The following is a 25563-nucleotide window of genomic DNA, read 5'->3' as shown; positions in this document are numbered from 1 at the left end:
GTTCATGTAGCAAAAAATGTATATAAGCTGATACTAGCCTTTCCTCATCACTTCAGATATTCAAATTACTCAAAGGGGTAGTATGTACTATCATTTGACGACTTATATTTGTTTACGAGCTCCTGTCTTGTACTTAAATGCAAAGAGTATTTAAGTTTTGCTTATGTATTAGATTACGCAGAATGACAGCGTTAGAAAGAGAAGAAAAGGAGAAAGTGAAAAAAAAAGAGAGAAAACAAGAAGAAGAAGAAACAATGCAGCAAGCTACATGGGTGAAATATACCTTTCCTGTCAAACATCAGGTAATGTTTAATTCTGCATGAAGAATATATGAAATATAGAAATTACTGATTTCATATTTAGCCTTTCTCTGTTTTTATTTTAGACTTAAAATGTTAATGACATTGTATTACTTCCTGTCATTGGAGTAGGATATGTGTTCATGTATTCAAGCATGCAATTTTGGCCTGACCTAAATTTAACATGCATTATGCTCTTAGTGTGGCTGCTTTAGTTGACAGATATGTTTGTCTGTAAAATGCAGCCCTTCCTAATGGAAGAATTCTAGATGGGTATTGGAATCTATCTGCCTGCCTGTTGGTGTCCAGTGCTGGCTCCCTACCCTCAAAAAAGCTAGCTTAGCTACCTTGACTTTGGAAGGGTACGTAGGATGATGGGAACTACTATAACAAAAACCTTTATATTCTCCTACAGTATGTTGATTAATTTTGTTGCGGTGGTTATCTTTGCTTTTCGTTTTCTGTGAGGACAATAGTACTTAGTCTCTATGCCATTCAGGTTGACTGACAGCCATAGGGAACAGTGAGAATGTTTTGAGCTTATACACTATCATGCGTGTTTACCTTCATTTATTTATTTTAGCATTTTGCTGTTAGAAATTTGAATTTCTCTTGCTCTAAAGTTGTTTGTTCTAACAAACATACAGGTTGATTCAAAAACTTGTATAATGCTTTAGCTTTTAGCTAAAGGTGCTCACTGTTATGTGAGGAAGATGTGGTTTTACATGTTAGTGATAGAATCAGTTTAATTATTAGCTGATACATCTTGAATTCTAGATAGTACATTTTTTCACAAATTTATTTCAATTTGCTTGAAAAAGTCTATTAATTAAAAAATAGTCATCTTGGGTTTTTAAATGAATGTATACATATGCAGTGCAACAAATAGCACTATTAAAAATAATACTTTTAAAATATTTAATAGGTTTGGAAACAAAAAGGAGAGGAATATAGAGTAACCGGATATGGTGGCTGGAGCTGGATTAGTAAAACGCATGTCCATAGGTTTGTGCCCAAACTACCTGGAAATACTAATGCAAATTACAGAAAGTTGCTACCAAGTAAGTATCTGCATCAGTTCAAATTTTTTTTAATTACTAACATACTAATTTTTTAACATATATTCAGTTATTCAGTTGATTACATAGGTGTGATAACTATTTGTGACTTCTTAGACTTTGTTCCAGGTAGTCTTCAAGGTAAGCTTTCAGGAATCTGTACTCATCTCTCTCAGTACAGACAATTCAGTTGTTCTAGAAATTTTTTTTTAGTTATGTTAAATTGTCTCAATTACGGAGTTGTGGGTAATATTTGTGCAGCTTCATACATCTGCCTTATGTAATCCTACAGATTATCGTAGGCAAAAAATAGCATCTAAAACACTGATGTATATATGCACCTTTTTCTTTCCATGTTGATAGAATGCTATTAGATCTGGAAGCAATAGTTTTACAAGGGGGAAGAAATGTAGTTCTCTGTAGAAAGTTCAAATGCATCTTCTTACTTATTTGTCCTAAGGATTTATTTTAAAAAGGAAATATTTTGCCCAGCTGACTCTTTAGAATGTGTCCTCAACTGCATAAATCTTATTTATAATAAATTTAATCTTGTCTTCTGTTTTAAATTTTAGAGAATGTTGGCCCACTTTGCTAATATATTTTAAAATTATTTCTTTCCTTTAATATGATTCTTCCCTTGTTGCTTTTAACTGGATCAAACACAAAATGGGTGCTGCTGCTTTTAGTGTTGTCTGTATAGTTGTTAAATTAGATTAATTTAACATTCTGGGTTGTAGAATAATAGCCACTACAGCATTAAGCTCGTATTCATTTAAATGCTAATGTTCTGGATTTAACCATTCAAGTCAAAATTTTAAAAAATGATCTGTGAATTTTCAGAGCCTGCATTAATGTGCTTTTTAATGGGCTGGGTTTTCAGAAAGTGGTGTTTAGTTTCCTGGAAAACTTGTTTTAGGAAAATTCAACATGGATTCACGAAAAAATAATGTAAATAAACCAGATTTTATCTCTGCGGGACTTTTAGTTAATTTTTTTCAATATTGCACTAATTATAGACTAAAATTTTACTATTGTGTTTTTCATTCAATTTCTGGATTTTAGTAATGATGTATGATTAATTTGAGAGGTATACTTCCACATGTAAAAAAGAAGGAACAGAGTATAAAAAATGATTCTGAATAATTTGAAACCATTTAATTTATCTGTTAATAGCAAAGAATGAAGATATGACTATTGAAAAATGCGACTCGGAGAAAAGAAAAAATACAGTAAAGGTAAAAATAGAGAAAGATAAAATGAAGGATTCTCGTGATCTGCAAGCAAAGGACAAAGCAGAAACCTTGGGGAAAGTACAAGTGAAAGAAGAAAAAAAGTCAAGTGAAGAAAAAGCAGAAATTGATACAAGTTCTGAAAACTTAGATCATGCAAAAGGTAAAGGTAACATACATCTTATTTTAAAGTTAGCTATTCATTACAATGTTGTATGTGTAAAAAGCACTGGACCACAGATAGAAATGGCTACTGAAGAACTGCACCAGGTTGTGTCAAGACACTTGAGACTTGCCTGTTAAGCGATTTTTTTTTTCCCCCTTTTTTCCTGAAATCTACAAATGTTAATTGAGTTTATTTCTGGTACTTAATGTAAAAATACAGCTTGTTATTCGTTGTTAGGGGAGCTTACTAATTTAGAATTATTTCTTCTTTGCAGCGGAAAAAGAAATTGATTGTGAAAATGATAAAGTCATCAAGGAAGAACCTATGGACATAGATGATGTGAAAATTGAATCCCCCATAAAAGATGAGGATAGTCATTGTAAACTGGATATAATCAATGTCAGTGAGGGATTTCATTTAAGGACTTGCTACAAAAGGAAAGTAAAATCATCAAAATTAGATGGACTACTTGAGAGGCGAATAAAACAATTTACACTGGAAGAAAAACAACGTCTAGAAAGGATGAAACTGGAGGCTAGTGCTAAAACTGTAGGCATTCGATCTGTAAGCCCCCAGAAAATCATAGATGAGCTACAAGCAGGAAAAGTAAAAGAAGGAAGCCAGTTTGACATGTCTTCCGAAGACAGAACCTATATTTCAGATAAGACCCAAACTGAAGATGCAGAACAGGACTGCTTGCCGATCAGCAGCATCTCTCATACCAAAAGCAGTGAGCCAGATGAGCCGTCTTTGCCTTCAGCAAATAGGCTATCAAAGGGAGAAGGCCAGCTACTGGATGAAGACTCCCCTCAGTGCTCTGAAGGTGAAAGCTCGGTTCAGAACGACAGTAAAGAAGACAACCCTGAACCTATGACTACTGATAAATGTCAAGGGCAAGAGGTTCTTAAAGAGTGTGAGAGTCCCTTTGTGGATGGCTTGAAACAAACAAATGCAGAAAGTAAAATCAAATGGGATGCTTTGGAAACAAGTGAAAAACCTTTGAAACAAAAATTACATACTACCAGAGTATCTCAGAGTGAATGTGAAAATTTACAGCCAGTGGTAACTGAAAGCAGCTGTAGAAAAGATGTTCTGGCTGTTCTTGAAAAAACAGAAGGGAATTCTGAACAGCAGAGCAAAGACCCAGAAAACAATTGTATGATAAAAAGCCATTCTGAACCAACATCCTTTCAAGAAGGTGAGATGGAGGAAGAAACTGTTCTAAGAAAGACTGAAGGTAAATCTGAAAACAAGATTGTATTTCACCAAAAATCAGTTAGTAAAGATCTAGAAGCATTTAAAACAGAGCTAATTTCTGAAAGAAGTCGTGAAAGTCAAACTCTGGAACACATGGATGGGACTGAAACTGATGACGAGTTACTGAGCTCTAAACTATCTGAGGCTAACGGTAAAAAGAAAGATCCAGAATTGAAAGTGGAGACAAGTACAATAAGCAGATGTCTTGATCAGACAAATCTAAATAGTGTTACTGACAAAAAGAATAATAAAAATGAATCTGAGACAGACCTAGAAAAAGAAAAATCAGCATTTCAGATGAATGGAAAAGACAATGATGTTAAAATGTTATCAAATGATGAATGCTTAGTTAAAGACACCTGTGAAACTACAGCAGGGAGTGATATTGAACCAAAGGTTAATAATATTAATAAATCCATTCCTGAACATGAAATAAAACCATTGACTTTTAAGGAGTCCTCAGTAAAACCATTTATGAACGGTGACATCATGGTAGAAGACACAAATGACAAAAATAATGTGGACCCTAAGTCATGTTTGCAGAGTTCACCAGAGTTTGAATCTGCAGAGAGTCTTCAGCCACCACATGAAGTTCCTAAGTATGTGCAGAAAACTGAAGAAAAGCAGCTTTCTCCTGAAAGATCCACCTTTGTTGGCACTACTTCCACACAGACGCATACGTTCTGTAAAGAAAATAACCTAAGTGGTGAAACAGAATGTATGGAAACGGAAGTCACTGAGGATAAGAAAGTTGCTCCATCACCTGTGACATCATGTGAGGAATCTAGTTTGAGTAGTGACTTCGCTGATCAGAATGGTCTACAGACATATAAAGTGGAAAATACTAATGGAGAAAATAAAATAAAAACTATTATTACTGAAGTGACTACCACAACATCAACTGTTTCTACAGAATCTAAAACTGTGTTTAAAGTTGCAGAGACTGTAGCTGCTAACCATGAGAAAACAACAGTGGTATCATCTACAGAAAATTGTGCCATATCTACTGTAACTACCACCACTACTGTAACTAAGCTTACCACTCCAGCTACAGACAGCAATGTTGATGTCATTTCTGTACAAGAACATAGCAAAACAGTAGTTACAACAACAGTAACCGATTCACTGACCACCTCAGAAGGCACATTGGTGACTTCCATGACTGTCAGCAAAGAATATTCTACGAAAGACAAGGTGAAATTAATGAAATTTGCAAGACCCAAAAAAACTCGTTCTGGAACTGCCTTACCATCTTACAGAAAATTTGTTACCAAAAGCAGTAAAAAAAGCATATTTGTTTTACCTAATGATGACTTGAAAAAGTTGGCCAGAAAAGGAGGGATCAGAGAAGTTCCTTATTTCAATTACAATGCAAAACCTGCCTTGGATATTTGGCCATATCCATCTCCAAGACCAACTTTTGGGATCACTTGGAGGTATATACTTTTACATTTTTAAGGAAAAGTTTGGGATGGAATGAAATTAATTTAATTTAAAAGTACAAGTGATATGTATGTGCATGGCCAAAGGTGACTTTTCCACTTACTTGAATTGAAAGTCAGTGTTTTTGATTTGTAAAAAGAATTCTTGAACAGCTCTGTCCTGCAAAAATAAAAGGTATAAATTACAATGTAGGAAAGCAATCACTGCCAAATCTAAAGCAATATAGAGAAGCCCAGTCTGGTTTTGACACTAGATACTTCAGTTGAAAAGATTTTTATAGGGACTACTTGATCTTGTTGGTAGTCTAGCTGAAGCTGCACAGAAATCTGAGGGCCAGTTAATGTTTCTGGTACGCAAATTGGCTTAACTATTTCTCTATTGCACTGCATTTTCCAGTTTTATTTCAGGTTTTCCTATAGAAAGCCCTGAATATCCCACCACATAGCAGACTTTAAAATACTGGTACTGTGATGCAGCACTGTTTTATTGTCAAATAGCTAATTGATTGTGCCCATCATAGCGACTAGGAAAAAGTGGTTAAAAGTCACCAGTTCACAAGCTCATTGAGCTGGTGGAGTATTTTACTAATTTGAAGAACATTGTTTTGGCCAAATCTTTCTGCTTTAGTAGCCAAGATTAAATGTGGTTCAGGCTTTCTTTTTTTTTTTTTTTCCCTGGGATTCTTTAGATTGTTATTACAAATGAATTTGGGTCTTGATGCTCTTGCCCACAATAGATGGGATGTTTAAATCAACAGAGGCCATACTAAAACATGAGGGAAAAATTTAAGGGATTTCTGATGAAATTTAAATATTTTTTACATCCTGGGTTGGATAACCATGCATATATGTATTTTTTTGGTGTTGCTGGAACCTGACTTTCACCTATCTTTTACTTCTGAACATCCACCTTGGAATTTTCGAAGAATGCTTTTCTTTGACCTGTAAAATCCAAACTTCCCACGCTGTTGGTTAGACTGGAGCTATTGTAAACTTTGCTATTTATTCCTCCGTAATTTTGTATATTCTTCAGTAAAAGTAGAATGAAAAGCATTTGTCTCTTGTTTGGGCATTTTAATTATATTTTGATTTTAAAATGTAATTAATACTCTTTGTTTGTGGTTAGATATCGACTTCAAACAGTAAAATCATTGGCTGGAGTGAGTCTTATGTTGCGGTTACTGTGGGCATGTCTCAAATGGGATGATATGGCTGCAAAAGCTCCACCTGGGGGAGGAACTACACGTACAGGTATTACGTCTTTAAATGTCTAGGTTTCTTAACACAGAACTTCTTATTGCTAATTTCTAGTATTACTCTCATTCAGATCCTTTCTGTAAAGGCTTGATGTTAGGTACGGCATTTGTATTTGTTTAAATAGCCGACAGTTCACACTAATTGCTATTTCTTTACCTTGTATATATTAGGTCAATTGGAGGTTCTTTGGACAAATTTTGTTTAGCTTTTATCCTGTACCTTTTTTCTATTTTGTTAACATTTTTGGGACTAACTCATTGTAGAAACATCTGAAACTGAAATTACAACAACAGAAATAATCAAGCGGAGAGATGTTGGTCCTTACGGAATCCGGTCAGAGTACTGTATAAGAAAAATTATTTGTCCCATTGGTGTACCAGAGGCTCCAAAAGGTATGTTTGTTTATACATTTTCCCTCTCCCTATAAGCTTGTACAGAAATTAAGGTAACTGTACCTTTATGTTAAGTCAGACCATCCAGGAAGCAAATACAGCTTGATGTGAAGTACTTGTTCTCCTGTGTGAAACAAATGATGCATTTAACTGGCTTGATTTGTCTGAAACTGAAAGGCTTTTCTGTTTCTAAAATGAGATTGAAAAAGATAAGTTTAACACAGAAACATTCACTGTAAGAAGAACATTTTGTCTGATTTTATTAAAAGAATATTAATTGTGAATAATTTTATATCTTTTCATATGATAGAATTGATTATTTCAGTTTGACTCAAATATGACAGTTGTGTGTGTATCTGTGCCTATAAGGGGGACGCTAAATTTTGTCTTACTATTTTTATTTTGTGATTGAGCTTAATGTCTGTGTTTTGACTGTTCTCTAAAGAAACTCCAACGCCTCAGAGGAAGGGACTACGATCAAGTGCACTAAGGCCAAAAAGGCCTGAAACACCCAAGCAAACAGGCCCTGTTATCATTGAAAGTTGGGTAGCAGAGGAGGAATTGGAATTATGGGAGATCAGGGCATTTGCTGAAAGGTAAACCAGCTAAAATGAGCTTTTAAAAATAGCATTTTGATTTGTGTTTGTATTTTAAATGTTCCCACTAAGGAGCACAAGCTTGATAGCTACAATCAGTGAAAGCTGACCTGTGTTGTGTTTTTACGCAAATTATGCAAATTAGTTTATGCACATCTTACAGATTCATTAGAACTAATTTTGTATTAATTTGTATTATAGAAGTATTTTAACACATACTGTTTAAAGTCATGTGGATGCAAAAAGAAGCCTAAAACCTGTCCATGCAATACAGTAATAACCTTTTAGCATACAACACCGATTACTTCATAAGCATGGGAAAGTAGTTACAAAGAAAATGAATACATATAAATATATGAAGTAGAGGTAAATTCAGTCTGAGAATTTTGCCATCGTAAAATGAATATTTTCAGTATTTCATACTTAAGAGTTGGAACAGCATTTTTGAGTCCCTTGAGAAAAAAATTGTTTCAAACTAATGGTATTACACAGATATGTTTGCGGTCTCGGATATAATTACAAATTCCAGTTTTGATTAGTAGTTTCTTGAAAGGTGTTGTAGCTGCTTAGCTTCAGAAAGCTTCAGGGATGTTTAATGCAACTTCAGTAGACTGCTTTGAACTTCTTAAAGCCATGACCAGTTTCTCAGTAATCGTAAGGTTTGACATTTGTTCTTATAAGAGCAATGAAACCAGGTAAAATTAAATCCAGTTTGATGGTTGAATTTTATGAGGTGGTATAATTTTCTCTTTGGTTGTGTCTCTGGCAGGGTGGAGAAAGAAAAGGCGCAGGCAGTTGAACAGCAGGCTAAGGTTAGTGAACTGAAGAAGTCCGAGGAATTCAAGGCCCAAATGGAGGCTCAGCTAAAACAGCAACGGTTGGCTGCCCAGCAGGTGGGGGAGCTATCAGTAGTCCCACCTGTCCGCAGTTTTGCATTGTTGGCCCACGTACATTCAAATATGGGAAACAAGGTTTTTCTTCTTACCCCTATCTTACACCATTTTTTACATAGCTGTGGGGTTTTTTTTCCACTTCCTGTGCAAACTTGACGTGCTGGAAGGGCTCCATTAAGACATCAAATAATGCTGCTCCCACTCTGCACATTCATTATTTTGAAACAGTGTTAAGGCAAAGATTTTTTTTTTCTTTTTTTAATAATTGGATTCCCATTTTTTGCACCTTATTTCTAACACTTTCAAAAAGATTTAGTTTTTTTAATTATTATTTTAAAAGAAGACTGAGAAGCACCAGTCTCCAGGTAAGATCAGTAGTGTTCTGCGGTGTGATAGAAAGCTGCCTTGGTATATGGCTGACTTTGGAATATGACTGCATTTATTTTTCATGCTTCAATAGAAACAATTTTTTGATTTTCTCTTATCCTAAATTGGCTGAATTAAGAATATACATACATACATATATATTTTCACTTATCTGATTAAAATGAGGAAACCCAAAGCCATGTTGATATTTCACATGTTCTACTAAGTATTTCATTTTTTTCCAGTTTACTCCTTTTTCATTGCATCTTCCTTGATCAAAATGTAGTATTATTGATTGATTGTTTGAGTCATGAGCATTAACTCAATGTAATGCTAACCAGTCATTGAAATTTAAATTAGTAAGTACAGAGAATTCCTGTAGTATAGGGAAGAATGTTAGATTAGTTGGCATTGTGAAAGAGCCTACTGTCCCTTCACAAAGGTGTGTCTCGGAATTAAATGTGCCTTTTGTGACAGTTACAGCACAGGGGGTTGTTGGGTGAGGTGTATCTTCTACTGAAGTAGGTAAGGGCTGTATGCACATAGTCAAAACCAAATTTACATGTGCATTTTTCAGATAGTGTTTTTTTTTAACCTTTCAGGTTAATCTGAGACTAATTAAGTTTTCTTTAAAATAAAACATGTAATGAAATTAACCTAATCACAGGATTGTAAAGATGCTCCAAAGGAAAATTGCTGGCTCTGTAGTATAAGCAAAATTGTAGTTCTGCAGGTCAAATGGTCTTGTACATGTAGTGCTACAGGCTACACAAGCACTTATTTTTCAATCATTTACAGATTAAACTAAAATCCTGCCAGAGTCTTTCATTTTTCAATACTGGGAAAACAGCACTTATTTTACAAAATCTGAGAGGGCTAATTATCCCTTTGTTTAATTTTTTTTCTATCTTCTGTAGAAACGACTGGAACAGCAGAAGCAGATACCTGCTGCAGGTGTGGCCCCTGCAGTCACTACAGCCAGCAGTACTGCAACTACTGTCTCAACTCCACAGAAAGTTGTGGTAGGCCCTTTAACGGGTCCAGTTCCCACTGGAACCAAAGTAGTACTTACTACAAAAGTGGGTTCTCCAGCTACAGTAACATTCCAACAGAACAAGAATTTCCATCAGACTTTTGCTACTTGGGTTAAACAAGGCCAATCTTCAACAGGTAAATAGCTGTTTATCATGCAAAGAGCATGTAAATAAGATGAATTCCAACACAACACCTATGTCTTCTCCAGAATATAGTATTTTTGACGTTTCATTTGTTATCTTTGCTCTTAACTCTCTTGCTAAGTCAGCAGAATGCTTCTGAAATAGAACCTGTCTAATTTTCCTTTATTCATAGTCTTTCTAGGTAGTTTTATTTCTGACCTGTTTAATTTATTGCTGCCAGTAGTTGTATGAGTAATCATTGACAGTAATCATTGATAATGAAAGGATTCTGTGCTGTAATTTACTGTTTCCAAAAAAAAAAAAGTCTTTACCAAAGCAAGAATGACATGACACATTCAAAATGACTGTAAAAAATAATCCTGTAGTTTGCTGTTTCATACTTGCAAATAGTCATATTCTTGACTAATTATTCTGCTCTAAAATTGACTGTTCTGTGTACCTCAATAGCCACTAGCACAGCTGCCACCTCAGCCACAACCATTGCCAGCACAGGGCAGACCTTCCAGATCTCAGGCAGTCCAGTAACGATGGCAGGGAAAGTGATAACTAAGCTGCCACTCCCTGCAAACAGCAAGATTGTTGCCGTCAATGTGCCATCAACTCAAGGAGGTAGGGGAAGGGGAACTGAATTAAAAATGTATTCCAGCTTGCTGATTGATTCTCCATTGACACTACTTTCCCAGTGAAGTAAATGGTGACTTGGAAAAGAAAAAAAAAATGAAATAAGTTTCTAGAGCTTGTTCCCCGCTTGTGTCTGTAGGGGGGGAAGAAGCAAGATTTTTGCCTCTAAATCACTCTACATTTAATAGTGCAAACTTAGAATTTCAATTTTTAAAAACGTGGAATGAAGCATGCTTTTTTTCATTATCTATATTAGATGTCAATAAAATGCTTTCTTCCCCTCAAAAGCAGTTGTTCTTAGTTACTAACTAATGCCAGCATCTGCTCTTCACTGAGCAAAAGTTTGGTATCCAAAATAAGATTGGCATTCTTTCTTGCCTGGAGCAAAGGGCTTTAATATTTTGAGATCTGTGGATGTATATTAAACACAAATGCTCAATCCACTGTCTCTATTTTGCTTAGTGTCTGAAGAAATCATGGAGGCTACTAGTTTTGTATTGAAGTTTCTTAGGTGAGAGGAAAAGCATTGCCCATTTTCTTCAGCACCATGATTTTGTAGATGAAAGGTGTTAAACTGGTCTCCTACATTTAAATGAATCAGATATAACCTTTACTTAATGGTTGTATAATACTAATTTTGTGGCATCGTATCAATGCAAGGACTTCTTTGCAGTTACAATCAAACTAGTCTTTATGAAGTTTCGCTCTTTCCTTATTTTTTTCTAAAATACCTATTTCTTAACCTACAACGTAGGTGGAAATGTTGACTAAGTATAATGCTGCTTCTTTTTAGACTATGACAAAGGTTCTCCCAAGAAATGTTGACAGAGTCAAAGGTGTTCTAGAAACCTGGAGACTGATTTCTAAATGCCACCCTGGAGTTACAGTAACCTCTTGTACTGGAAATCGTCGTTAATGAATTCTTAATTTTTCTTTAATTAGGTGTTGTTCAAGTTCAGCAAAAGGTATTGGGTATCATTCCATCAACTACAGGTGCAAGTCAGACATTTACTTCATTCCAGCCAAGGACAGCAACTGTAACAATTAGGCCAAATACCACAGGGACTTTAGGAACAACAAGCACTTCACAAGTAAGATTTTTTTCTGATTATTTAATGCAAAAGGTTTTGGGCATATATAAGTTATTCGCAGATATAAAAGTTCTGCATAGTCTCCTTTCTTTAACTTTTTTGGCTCATCTCAGCAATAGTGTTAATGGAGAGAGCTGATGTACCTTCTTAGAATAAAGAATCCTCCTGGAAAAAATAATAAGACTAGAGCTTGGTAAGCCCTAGCAACTCTGAATAGATGAAAAAATATTGGATCTACTTACATCTTCTCATATCTTGCTATATTAATGAATGAAACCCCCAAAACTCTTCAGAGCATGTCCCAGTGTGTGTGTGGGTGGGGTTTTTTTGTTGTTTTTTTAAGTTTACACATGCTCTCCATTTTGGTGTATGTAGGTAATGCAAGGAACACCACTTCGCCCTGGTATGACAGTAATACGGACACCACTTCAGCAGTCGACGCTTGGAAAGACCATCATTCGAACACCTCTAGTGGTGCAACAAGGTATTCTTCCAGCCAGTAGGTTCATTTTAATATTTAAATTTCCAGTGTGAAATCCATGGTTTGTTTCTCATAAATACTTTCTGTATCACAGGCCTCAGTGCAAAAATATCTCATTTTGATGCTTGACTTTTAACAAGTGCCTTTTGGCTTTTGAAGATGTCAGTTACAGGCTTTGTCAGCACTAATCATCATTGACATCAATACAGTGGTTAAAATTAAGCTCTTTAAAAAAAAAAAAAAAAGGTTTAGCATAACCGCTTTGAGAAAGTTATTCATTTAAAAGTGGGGGGAGACTGGCATTTGGAGTTCCTTGTAAGTATATAAACTGAATTATAAAATAAAAACATAAAACATTTTGCAGACTTTTTTCAATCAACCACAGAAACATGATTTGTAATGGAAATTCATTTGCGAACTGCAGTGTTTGCTTCATTTGTTTGGTATTATTGCAAGAAGTTATGATTCAGAGGTTTATTGCGCTAATGATTAAAATGTCAGCAACATTTCAGTATCACAATTTTTTCTCTTACAGGTCAGACGCAGCAGGTGGTGACTCAGATAATCAGGGGTCAGCCTGTCTCAACAGCGGTGTCTAGTACTAGCACAGCTTCTTCAAGTCCTGGGCAGAAGACAGTAACGTCTCCTGGAACCCCGCCGCAGCCCCTGCAGCCCCAAACCCCGTCGCAGCCCCCTCGCCCTCAGCAGGGACAAGTGAAACTTACTATGGCCCAGCTCACCCAACTAACGCAAGGACAGGTAAAACCCTCCCCAGCCTCCGGGCACGAAGGTGTGCTCTACCTTTTGATATACCTCATGGTACCTTCGATTTCAGCAGTGTGATATATCTGCTCAGAAACTTACATTCTCCGTTATGTTTCAGCCTTTGCTTAGGGTGGCTGGTACCATAATTACGGACTGAACAATGCTTAAATAGTATATTGAAAGTCTTAAATGTCTGGTCCTATTATGTTACCCAGTATTGTAATTGACATCAGGAAAATTTAGAAGTATAGAAAGGCATCTTGCATAAGGGACATAATTTTGCATGGTGTGTTTTGTAGATCTTCTGAATATAATATTTGTTCCTTGTCTTTTGATGATGTATGAATATTTAGTTTTCATTCATATTCTCCTGAGTCTCGGAAGAAAAATTAAAGTATTTGGAGCTGGAGGAGGAAAAAGTTCATACAGCTTCTGCCCAGATCATGAAGGTCTGGCAAAAAAATAAATTTAGAATAATGCATAAGGTAAAAGTAGACTTCCGTGAGTTACGACAATATCTATTCTTAAAAAAAGGTAGTAATATGTGTTTGTAATGTACAGACTGCTTGTTGCCAGGTATAATTTTTATATGTGAAACAAGACTGAGTTCAGCTCCACTCCAAAAGATTCAAAAGAATTTTTGTAGGGACCTTATTCTGTTTTGTGGTTTCACAAAATTGGAATTATGCTTTTAGTTGTTCTGCCTTCTCCATGCCTCAGTTGAGGGTGATGCCGTGAGCTGCCTCTATAGAGACTGATTATTTGGATGATATGTGTCTTTTAAAATCATTCTGAAGATTAAATTTTCTCTGATCTTTTTGGAAGCTTAGCTATGTCTGTATACGTTAAAGATAACCAGAATGCTGATGTCTAAAGAGGCAGCTTAAGCAGCAGAATTTACAACACATTACAAAGCAGCTGAACAGTCCATGGCGAAAGCTCACAGTTGGGCAGGATCCAATACACAGTTAGGAATTCTCTTGCAGTGTAGAGAGTTTTTGCACAAACTGTTTGGGCTCTTGAGAAGGTGATTAATAGTATGTCTAAAATTATCCACGCTCTGTATTGCTTGTAAATTCTAGAAACAGATATGTTCCATTTTAGCTGCTTTCTGGATAAAGTTCTTGTCAGTATTTGGATGAAAAATTTTATAACTAAACCCAACCCACTAATCTGTTGATAGAATTATTGAAAGAATATTTTACCATCTCCTGATCTCGGTTCCTGCTTTTGGAATTTAAGAATATGATATATGGTTGAAGTATTGAATTCTGAAATCCAAAACCCCAATTATCCTAGTTTTCAGCAAAGTCTGTCTAAGAATTATATCATTAATACATGAATATTTACTTTTTTTTTTTTTTTTTTTTTTTTTAGGGTGGCAGTCAAGGATTAACTGTGGTAATTCAGGGACAAGGTCAAACTACTGGTCAGTTACAATTAATCCCTCAGGGTGTGACTGTAATACCAGGTCCAGGGCAACAGCTAATGCAAGCAGCTATGCCAAATGGTACAATTCAAAGATTCCTTTTCACCCCACTACCAGCAGCAGCTACTACAGCTAGCACCACTACAACAACAGTTTCCACGTCAACCTCAGGTAAGCATTGGTCTGTTCAGCAGAAAAAAAAAATTCAATTTAGGTTGCATGGGTTTTTTTGTGCAGTTGGAGAAGGTTTCTTACTAAAGCAAATTTGTTGGAAGTATATTATAAGCTTAGAACTCTTTTGAGTTTCTGCATAGAGCTTTACAGTAGTCCTAAAGGGTAGGTTCTGAAGTAGTTCTAAAGCTGCTTCATCAAATTCAGAAATTCTAATTGTTCAAATTTGTAAGGTTTGTGAGCTGCCATTTGAAATGAATGGAATACTTTGTTTTTATCCTTCACAGCTACAGGAGAACAGAAGCAAGCTTTACAGGCACAACCAGCATCAGCACTGCCACCAATTCAGCCACAGCCTCCGAGTCAACAGCAATCTCAGCCCCAAGTGCAGAATCAGAGTATTTCACCTGTGCCACCAGCTCAGCCACAGGCACCTCAGCCACCACTTCAGCCTGAAACTCAGACCCAGCCTGAATCTCAAACTCCAACATCTGCTGACTCTCCAGCCACACCTGAAGCACAGTCAGCTAAATCTCCAGTGACAGTTCAATCTCCGACACAGACCCAGGCTCAAGGGCAATCTCCAGTGCAAGTCCAGAGTCAGCCGCAGACTGCCATCCCTCCACAAGGCCAGTCCCAAGCCCAGCCTCAACAACCAGCTCAGGTGCAGACTACAACCCAACAACAGATTCAGATGCAGCCCCATGCTCCCATACAAATTCAAGCTCAGCTGCAGCAATCACAACCTCAGGTTCAGACTTCGGTCTCAACCCTTCCAACTACTCAAAGTTTAAATCAGGTTCCTGTGCAATCCCCAACTCGTCCTCAGCTGCAACTTCAGCAGCCTCCAACAAAAGTTATTACAGTGCCTCAGCTTCAGCAACAAGTCCAAGTTCTCTCTCAGCTTCAGTCACATGTTGTGGCTCAGATACAAGCCCAACAAGGCAGTGTGCCCCAGCAGATCAAGCTTCAGTTACCTATTCAGATTCAACAAACTAGCCCAGTACAGGCTCACCAGATTCAGAATGTGGTAACAGTTCAAGCAGCTAGTGTTCAGGAGCAGCTGCAGAGAGTTCAGCAGCTCAGGGAGCAGCAACAGAAGAAAAAGCAGCAACAGATAGAAATTAAGCGTGAGCACACCCTTCAGGCTTCTAATCAAAGTGACATTATCCAGAAACAGGTAAAGTTAACAGAAGGAAATTAAAAATTAATTAATGAAACAAATCTCATTTTAAATGCCTGTTCTTGTTAACAATGTTAATACATTTGATAGGCAGTTAATTTGATTCTTTTAGAGTTAGTGCACGATTAGTTTTGACAGTCTAATAAAATATTCTAAGTTAATTCAGCATATCAAGTCAATTGTACCATGTCTGCAGTCTTCTGGCACCTCAATTCGACTTACCACTAGCTGCTGGGACAGTATATCTTATTCTCAGTTCAGAAAAGATAGGTTATAGATAGGGGAGCTGATGTTCAGAACACACGGCACTTTCATTGCCTGCTATAGGAAACTGAGGTTTCAAAGAGGTATCTGAAATGTAATGCTGTTGGATGGCTGCGGGGCTTTTAAAAACATATATATATAAAATATATTATATATATATATATACTGGACTCTTCTCGTTCTTTATATATATATAAAAATATATATGAACAAACAACCAGTCACTGAAGAAGTAATGTCAATTTACATTTAGTCCCTGGGTTTCAATTGAGCATAAGCAAATTTCTTACTCTGTTTGGGTTGGGGGGGGGAAGGAGAAGGGGTAGGTTTTCAATTTCAAGGTAAATAATTGCTTTAAACAAGCACTGGCCTGATAAAGTCAGTTTTATTTTGTCACTTATTGAAATAAATAGTACTTTTTTTTTAATTTAGGAAATGTCCTGGTTCTCCCAGTAGTATTATCAAATACCGGCTAAAGTTTTCACATTTTATTTTGGATTCTGTATGATCTTACAGGTGGTTATGAAACAGAATGCTGTGATAGAACACTTGAAGCAGAAGAAGACACTGACTCCAGCTGAGAGGGAGGAAAATCAGAGGTGAGTATGCATCATAGTGCGTCTGTAGATGTTTGCATTTATAGCATCTTTTAATGGCGGTGTAATGAAACACTGTTTTGTAGAAACCTGCTTGTAGATATTGTTCTATTTTAAAATTGACTAAAGTAATACTCAAAGGTAACTGGTGAGAACTATTGCTTTAGTAATGATATTCCTACCTGTAAGTGACTGAATCCTTGTATGTTCTTAATTTTATTTTGATTATTCATTTCTTAAAAAAATGAAATGTAATATGCATGTGTTTGGAGCTAGCCACAGTTTTGGAAATATTCAAGATAACCATCCTTAAAGCAGCACAGAATGAAGAATGAATAGTTCTATTGCAGCAAAGCCTGTTTTTTCATCTGTCCTTTATTATGGCAATTTATTTCCATTTTGTCCTTTGGCATCACTTTGTCTCCTTTTTTTAATACTTTACATCCCACCCTGTAGAGAGAAGTGATGAGACTGAAGATAACAGTATTCCACAATTTAGGAGATTTCGTGTCTGAAGCTGCTAAATGCAAATTTAGAATGTTTGTCACTTGTTATCTTGGGATTATTTTGATCCCTTTTCATTCATGTAGTTGCTTCAGTTGACAACACACACTTGTTATCCAGTTTGTAACAAAAAGATTAGTGTTTTTATAAAGTTTTGATCGTCGAATCGGAGAATAAGATTAGCTGGTTACGCCAGTATCAGTTGGTACTATTTAGTGTTCACGATTTCATAGAGAAAAGAATAAAATGTATTGTCATATATTGGTCATTTAATAATGGCAGACAGCCAAATCTGTGTTTAGATGGATAGAAGTCTGACACCCCAGGTTGTACTTAGGGTGTACAATAAACAGATGTAAAAAATAATCCAGATTTTTCATTAATGAAGAAATTAAACTGTTTTGTACTGAATTCTATACACTGAAAAATGTTCGTCATTCCTTATGCCAAAACGTGATAACTTAGTGGTGCTCTCCACCGTGGAAATTTATGTTCTGGAGCAAGTTACGGGCTTCCAATTTGTTTTCACTGTGCATCAGAATAACCAAAGAATTCAGCTCTTTCAAACATGTTTGTGGAAACTGAAGCGAATGAAAATCTCTCTCATCATATTGAAGCCTAGACTTTGTTTGGAGTGTTATAGGGGAAAGGGAGGAAGGATTAGTACTCAGATCGGTTCTGAAGTGAAATTGGGACTGACCTTCTTTAACCAGCCTAAGGACTTCCTGTCTGTCCCTGTGGTGCTCTAATAAATAAGAATGAGTGGGAACAATGTCTGCTACAAAATTTACCTTGTAATGTTTTGTTTTAAGAAATTCTAGTCTCTTGCAACTTGCAGAGCCTAGAGAGTTAAATAATTCTGCATGCTGAACTTGGGATAAACAGACAGCTCAGCACAATGTGCTTTTTCTTTATTCCTTCCCTAGAATGATTGTATGCAACCAAGTGATGAAATATATTCTGGATAAGATAGATAAAGAAGAAAAACAGGCAGCTAAGAAACGAAAGCGAGAAGAGAGCGTGGAACAGAAGCGCAGTAAGCAGAATGCTACCAAGCTCTCGGCTCTGCTTTTCAAGCATAAAGAACAGCTGAAAGCTGAAATATTGAAAAAAAGAGCACTTCTGGACAAAGATCTACAAATTGAAGTGCAGGTAAGGACAGTTCTTCTCAAAGACTAACTTGATTTTACATTAGGGGAGAACGTTTCTGTGTTAATTTTAAATTTATTTGCTCAGTGAGCTTTTAAGGAAAAGTACAGGAAGAAGTTCTGGTTTTGAATGCATGGATCTCTGCTAAACCAATAGATGTCCTTCTTTGTATGCTTCTAGTTTTCATCTGGACTGAAAATACTTTTTTTCAGGAAACAGTTGCTGATAAATTACAGCTAATGTGTCATAGTAGTCAGAGTGCCATCCCTTAATTTTATGCGAATTGTAGGTTATGTACCTTAAAAACTTCGCACATTTAAATGATTTAAATTGTTTTCTTTTGCTCAAGCGTGGGGATTTATGTCTAGATTTTATTCCTGTCCTGGCATAATCTTATGAAGTCTCTCCCTCTGTATTTATTTGTTTAATGTACTTCAGGAGGAGCTAAAGAAAGACTTGACTAAAATTAAGAAAGAAAAGGAAAAGGCACAGGCAGCTGCTGCTGCGGCAGCAGCCGCTGCTGCTGCTGCAGCCGCAGCTGCAGCCGCTGCACCTCCTCCACCGCCACCACCGCCACTGCCACCACCACCACAGCAACACGCAGCCAATGTCACGTCCTCCTCCACCACAGTCCCAATGCCAGTATCCTCCCAGAAGAGAAAACGAGATGAGGAGAAAGATTTGTCAGCTTCCAAGTCCAAGAAAAAGAAAATGATTTCTACTACCTCAAAGGAAACAAAGAAGGACACAAAGCTTTACTGCATCTGTAAAACGCCTTATGATGAATCTAAGTGAGTAGTGAATGCCATGGGCTTTTATTGTGTATTGTTTGATTTAGGCTTAGTATTTAGCTATTAGTCTAAGGTAGTTTTAGAATTGGAGGTAGAGTATCAGGTGTTATTGCAGTGATCACTAAGGTATTAAAGAATAAAGTCTCTGGGTTCCACTAGCAGTTACAGAACTATTAACTTGTGTGATTTATATTTTTACTTGTTTGCATGTTTCCATTGTATGACCTTTCTGTCTCACATGCACATACTCTTCTTCTTTTTTTTTTTCCTCCGCTCTGTTATTCTTTCTTTTGCCGTTTTGCCTCTGCCTCGGAAGCAAGTGACTATGGGTTTGAGCAATTTCTTGTGAACAGGCGGCTGATGTTCTTTAGAAGTAGCTTCGGTACCGTCTTCCAATAAATGACTCTTTTATAAATCACTAGCCAGTAAAGGGGATTCCGAGTTACTGGACTGTGGTTCACTTTGGCAATGTTTAAGGTAGCAATGGTTTCCATGTGCTATGTACCAGACCTGATCAAAAAGTTGAATGCATAAGCATTTGGCAAAGTGAAAGCTGCAGTTCTCTTTAATGTTTGATTCTAACTGTGAAAAAGGAAAAAAAAACATCCTGTGAAAGAGGAAATGCTCTATACAAAGTTTGTGAAGAAACTGAGTAAGTAGTGGAGTGGAAGATTCAGTGGATTGCGGTGGGATAGTGTTGTGCGTACCTGCCTAGGCTAGTAATGACCAACGTCATGAGTTAGTAATAGTTAACACCAGATAGCTGTGTAGATGTATGTAAAATAAATTTGACTTCAGACCAGTTCCAAGTGAGTACTTTTCTCAAGTTACAATACCAAAACGTATTAATTGGTGCCTGTGCTGGTGGTTTAAATGTAAATGTTAATAACAGAAATGAACCACAGAGGCGGAGTAGTGCTTTCACTCCAGTAATGGGCCTTCATTCAAAATTTAGGGCCAGAAGTAGAGGATCTCCTGAGATTCCTTCTAGCCTTTTATTTGATTTGATTTTTTTAATGAAGTTGAGGTCTTTGGTTTTTTTCTCCCACCTTGGGTGTTCAGTAGCTCAGATCATTGCAGCATTATGTCAGTGTGGGAAGGTTTAGACTGCTGTCTCTGCTACCTCCATTCTTTAAATAGCAGGCTTCGGATGTCCAGGTTGCTAATTCACTATTACTTCTAAGAGATGAATATCTCGCATATCTCACTTAAAATAAGACTGTTTTATTAGGTTTTCTGTCGTTCGGTAAACTTAGGAGGATACCCTGTTCTCATTTTGTGGTGACATTGAACACAGACCTGTGTGCTCCTGCTTCTGTTGTTAGTGAGCAATACGATCATCACAAAAATAAAAGGAGATGAGCAATTTTTACGAGCAGAAGTATTTCATTGTCAGACTAATTCTTTCTATTAACTTCAGTGGGCATTTGAGTAAGCCAATGAAAAATGTGGCCACAGTGAATTTTGGCATACAGAATGGAGAACTGTGCTTAAATGCACAGAATAAAATTTCAAGAAAATTAAATGTTAAAGACTTAGCAGTATGTTTAGCAGTGAAATTCCGTTCTACTGCTCTGCTTTTTCGAGTTCTGAATTTTACCTTCTTATAAACAATGGCTGTACTGTTGAACTGCATTATTTTTTCACCATTTGGAAAGGGCTTTAGTCACATTTCAAAAGTGTTCTGGTAAACAAATTATATATATGTACGCACGTACGTGGGCACCAAATACTTCTTTTTGTGCTGGTGTCTAATTTCTACTTCAGAAAAGATGGAAGTGCAGCTTTAGAAAATAGTTTATAGTGTATTACTAGTATCCTATACATTTTTTAGGATGTAGAAAATCGACAAAGATCATTCTTTACGTTGTTTATTTTATTTCAGAGCTTTTGTGTTTATAGTTCTCGCTTATGGCAGTCGGGTGTTGTAGTGCTTTGCTCATTGCTTTTGAGGGTGGTCAGTAAGGGTATCCTTCTAAGGTTCATATTTATATTCCAGCGTATTTGTTACAATGTGAAGCCTGTTCCACGTTCTAGGGGCAAGGTTTAACATCTAAATCTAGGCATAAATGTGCTTGCAGAGCGCCAGGAGCAACTAGGTGCAATTAGCTTTGGGAAAAGGAAACTGGCTGAATTGTTGTTGATAGTTGGTAGAAGGAGCTGTATCCGTCCATTCTTTACGGAAGGTTGGTTTGTTCGATTTGGGGATTTGCCTGACTGAAAATTAAGAGAAAAGGCAGGACTTGAGCATCTGGGACAGATGCAGAGGCCCAAGAAATTAGGTGCTTGTTTTGTTGAACATGTGCTAGCTACTGCCCTGTTGCTAGTTTGTACTGTCCGGTGGTTAATGTTGCAGACTGACGAACCAGAATCACAGTCAATCATGAAGCAGTATATGGTGGGTGGTCTTAAAATCTAGGAAGACAGATTCTGAGGCAGCTCGCTTTTGCTTAGGCAGAGAATGGCTGAGTAACTTTGCCCCTCTGGTTGATTGTGGCTGGTGGTAGGTATGTTTGGAGGTATCCATACACAAAATGTCAAACATTCTTGCATAATATTTTACAGTTTTGTCACATCATTCTGTGCAAGGTGCCATTTACATGATTCTGTATCCGGTTCCCTTCGCTTTGTGTCATACCATATCTGGTTCCGTCACGTAGTTTTGTCTGAGGGTAGGCATTTATTGTCTGCAGAACGGTCAACTTTCCAATTTGTTGCAATTTTGGGTAGCTGAATGTCTCTGTTTTTCAAGGGCCCCCACAAAAAAAAATTAAAATTATGACAACCATGTCCTGACACAGTTTTCTTTCATATCATGTTATACCAATATGTATTCTACACATGGCTGGTATGCATGTTCTCTGTAGTATACTTGTAACTCCTAGTTGGTGTTTGCGCTTTGCTTTGTTTTTTAAATTAACTGAGACCTACATTTTCAAATCTTAAGGAAATGTTTAAGTGGCTTTTGAGCTACAGTTTTGAAAATGTAAATCTTTTCCTTTGGCCTTGTCTTTTTGTGCCTTTTACAGTTTTTCACACACACATTGGAGACATATGTTTTTAGCCCAGCTTGTCAAAGTTTGGTTACATACTGATGTGCATTTTAATAAACTGTCAATCTAAAATTGACCCAAGCGACCTCATTGACAGTATAGCTGCAGCATGAGATGTTAGCTTGCAAGGATAGAATGGTAGGAAGCAAGGAAAGTGAGACAGAAAACTGCAGAAAGAAAGTGCATCAAAGAGAAGCGCAGGGAAAAGTGCCATGCCATTTGAAATGACAATTACATTGTCATTTTCATTGTGAATACTTTTAGGTTCTATATTGGCTGTGATCTTTGTACTAACTGGTATCATGGAGAATGTGTTGGCATCACAGAAAAGGAGGCTAAGAAAATGGATGTGTACATCTGTAATGATTGTAAACGGGCACAAGAGGGCAGCAGTGAGGAATTGTACTGTATCTGCAGAACACCTTATGATGAGTCACAGTGAGTTCTGATAAGAACCTCTTATTTAATGTTTAGGTAGCAAACTGCTCTGACTTTGGTTACCTGTTCCTTACAAAGAAAAAAGAAGTTATTCTGCATATATTGTATTCATTAGTAATACAAATGCCTTTTCAGTAATTTTCTTCCCCAAAATGTTTCTATACAGTAAATATTTAGGAAAAGTGGAAGTTTTCAAGGTGGTCCAAATGCTTTGTAAAAAACCCAAGAACTTTCATTTGGAATTAATTTTAACAAGGGAGAACTAGAAAGATTAAAACACAAATGTAGCATTTAGTGGAATTTTTTGTACTATAGTCTGTTTGATCTAGACAGAAAGCATAATTTTAGTAGGGGGGTATGTGGTTGGTATCTGTTATTGTAATGCTCTGTGTCACAGAATACCCCTTCTGCATTCAGCTGCAACACTGAACCTTCCATATGAAAAACGTTTGTGCAGAGGGTAACGGGAGCCCTAGGTTGTAGTCCAGTTTGCACAAAATGCATCTTGAATTGTTTTGGATTCTTGGTTGGGTGAGAGTTCTGGTGTTACACTGTTCCTTCCAGCTCTAAAGAGACGAATGATTTTTTGAAACCCTGATTGCTTGAAAGTGTCTCTAGTGTAAAATTTAGTAACTAGCTTTGAAATGAAATTGTCTGGTAATTTAGTGTGTTTGTAAATGCAAAAGCAGTTGAGTAGTTTAATAAGCATTTGTCAATCTGAAATGTCACATGCTACACTGTTGTATTTAATCATGCAAAGTATCTGCTCATGTGCAGGGGATTGCAGGTTTATGTTTTTAAATGTAATCTTTAAGTAGAACAAGTCACTAACATTTTTTTTTTCGGATCTTGCAGATTTTACATTGGCTGCGACCGATGTCAGAACTGGTATCATGGGCGCTGTGTTGGCATTTTACAAAGTGAGGCAGATCTCATTGATGAATATGTGTGTCCACAATGTCAGTCCACAGAAGATGCCATGACTGTACTCAGTCCACTAACTGATAAAGATTATGAAGGTTTAAGAAGAGTACTACGTTCCTTACAGGTGAGAATAAGGATTGCAGCAAAGCTTATCTGATAAATCGTGGGGAGTAAGTCTTGGTTTATCTTCCAGTTGTTGGAGACCTTTTGAAAAGGAAACAGCAAGGGGTTTTTTGCCTTTGTTTTTTGTGAGAAATGCCAGTATGTCAGCTGCAAACTCAATTAGCTTTATTTTACAGAATAACATTTTATGATAATTAGGAGATCACCGCTTCTGAGTTAGTGAAACTCAGCAATTTCTCTTCAGTGGATGGCTTTTAAGGAAGCAGGTTTACTCAGAGTACCAAAAGGCAGAGTGGTAGTGAAACTGCACATGATGTAGAAGGTGCAAAGTTCTGTTCTCAGATTACTTTATATGATTTCTGGTCGAAGCTTCTGTACTCCCATTTCACAGTAATTAAACTTTCTTTAATACAGTATTCTCACAGAAAGTCATTATCAGCATGGAAATGATGGCATACTGATGAGAAGAATTATATCACATAGTCTGTTGCAGTATGTTTCTGGTTTATATATCACTCCCAAATACGCCTTTTCCATTACATCTGTAAAGAATTTAATAATTAAATTTTTGATAATAAAAAAAATTGTATGGTAACAGAAATCTTAAAAGAGAAATATTTTGCATTGTCCTATATTTTATGTAAATGTTTTTGAAGATAAATTAATTTTAGAGTACTTGAAATTGAAAACTCTGTCCAATTTCCAGGTATGAAGCCTCAGCCTCTTCCAGTGAATTCATCACGTACTTCTCTATACAGTCTTAGTCCAGTATCCCATTATCTCTGAATTTCATGTTGTTTTCTATCATGAAGTCAAACTACTCATTATCCCAAATTGAGCTTTAAAACTTGAGACAGTCATGATAACTAGTTACCTCTTCAGGTAACCCTGCACTTCTTTAAATTCAACTCTAGACCCCTGCAGACAAAAGTATAATGAAAACATGTAACTGCTGCTGCACCTTTCTTTTTTTGTGTGTGTAATTATATCTTCTTGTCTTGACAGGCTCACAAGATGGCATGGCCATTCTTGGAACCAGTAGATCCAAATGACGCACCAGATTATTATGGTGTTATTAAAGAACCAATGGGTAAGTGTTTATGGGTGATGGTATGAGTGAGTGGATCGGGGTTTCTAGTGATATGAATTTCTAATTCATTACCTGATAACCATTTCCATCCAGGGATCTTAAAAATACATTTTGCAGGATATACTTTTTTTGTAGTTAGGTGAACCAAGACAATGTGATTTCCTGTTGATATATTTAGAAGTTCATGTTAGAGTTAATTTATCTGCTTGTAGGCTGACTCCTTAACCCTGGATACAGTCTGTCTAATGTGTAAAATACGAAGTTTGGTGAAACAGTAGGACCGAATTCTCTTTAAACTGTTTTACTTTTATAGTTATTTCAAGAGGATGATTTTGTTACCCTGTGCTTTGCCTGTATTTTCTGTTTTTCTGTGTATTAGTTGCTTCTTCAAAGTGTGAGGTATGTACTCTAGAGATTGAGGAGGAAATAGTGTTAATGCAGCTAAAGTGTGACATGCAATTTAAGATGAAGTTTAAAATGATTTAAAGATTTAAAATGACTCGTCTGATTTGATCTGATTACAATTTTTTGATCTGATTACAATTTTGTATTATTTGTAAATTTTTAATTTGCCTTTAAAGCTATATAAACAAGAATTGGTTTAAATGTTCTTTATATGGAGGGAAACTGGAAGAGGAGATGTTGAAGCTTTAGTGTTCTAGAAATAGGAAAGTTAAATCTGATCTCCTGGCAAAATTGTAGTTTTCTGCCTGAAAATGAGACTTCATTTAGAAATGGTGTCCTTTTCTCTTCCAAA

General features: G+C 36.5%; 1 protein-coding gene across 13 annotated transcripts in view; it reads left to right on the top strand.

Moving 5' to 3' along the window:
- BPTF (bromodomain PHD finger transcription factor) overlaps positions 1 to 25563 on the top strand; it is a 61771-nt gene that overhangs the window by 31979 nt on the left and 4229 nt on the right. For 6 of the 13 annotated variants that reach the window (XM_067308570.1, XM_067308567.1, XM_067308565.1 and 3 more), the window contains 21 exons: positions 173 to 302; positions 1225 to 1360; positions 2531 to 2749; positions 3027 to 5445; positions 6578 to 6702; positions 6972 to 7100; positions 7546 to 7696; positions 8466 to 8589; positions 9873 to 10125; positions 10581 to 10742; positions 11697 to 11845; positions 12221 to 12344; positions 12862 to 13085; positions 14469 to 14691; positions 14979 to 15871; positions 16655 to 16737; positions 18165 to 18390; positions 18826 to 19178; positions 22496 to 22669; positions 23525 to 23717; positions 24722 to 24806. In XM_067308570.1, coding sequence (XP_067164671.1) covers positions 173 to 302; positions 1225 to 1360; positions 2531 to 2749; positions 3027 to 5445; positions 6578 to 6702; positions 6972 to 7100; positions 7546 to 7696; positions 8466 to 8589; positions 9873 to 10125; positions 10581 to 10742; positions 11697 to 11845; positions 12221 to 12344; positions 12862 to 13085; positions 14469 to 14691; positions 14979 to 15871; positions 16655 to 16737; positions 18165 to 18390; positions 18826 to 19178; positions 22496 to 22669; positions 23525 to 23717; positions 24722 to 24806 — 6575 coding nt within the window. The remainder of the gene's footprint in view (positions 1 to 172; positions 303 to 1224; positions 1361 to 2530; positions 2750 to 3026; positions 5446 to 6577; positions 6703 to 6971; positions 7101 to 7545; positions 7697 to 8465; positions 8590 to 9872; positions 10126 to 10580; positions 10743 to 11696; positions 11846 to 12220; positions 12345 to 12861; positions 13086 to 14468; positions 14692 to 14978; positions 15872 to 16654; positions 16738 to 18164; positions 18391 to 18825; positions 19179 to 22495; positions 22670 to 23524; positions 23718 to 24721; positions 24807 to 25563) is intronic. The other 7 variants (XM_067308568.1, XM_013953099.2, XM_067308574.1 and 4 more) reach the window with 7 other exon arrangements.

Source organism: Apteryx mantelli, chromosome 19, assembly GCF_036417845.1.
Source record: "Apteryx mantelli isolate bAptMan1 chromosome 19, bAptMan1.hap1, whole genome shotgun sequence".
In the NCBI taxonomy this organism is placed as follows: domain Eukaryota; kingdom Metazoa; phylum Chordata; class Aves; order Apterygiformes; family Apterygidae; genus Apteryx; species Apteryx mantelli.
Note: the sequence above shows the minus strand (reverse complement) of the source record. Positions and strands in the feature narration are given on the sequence as shown.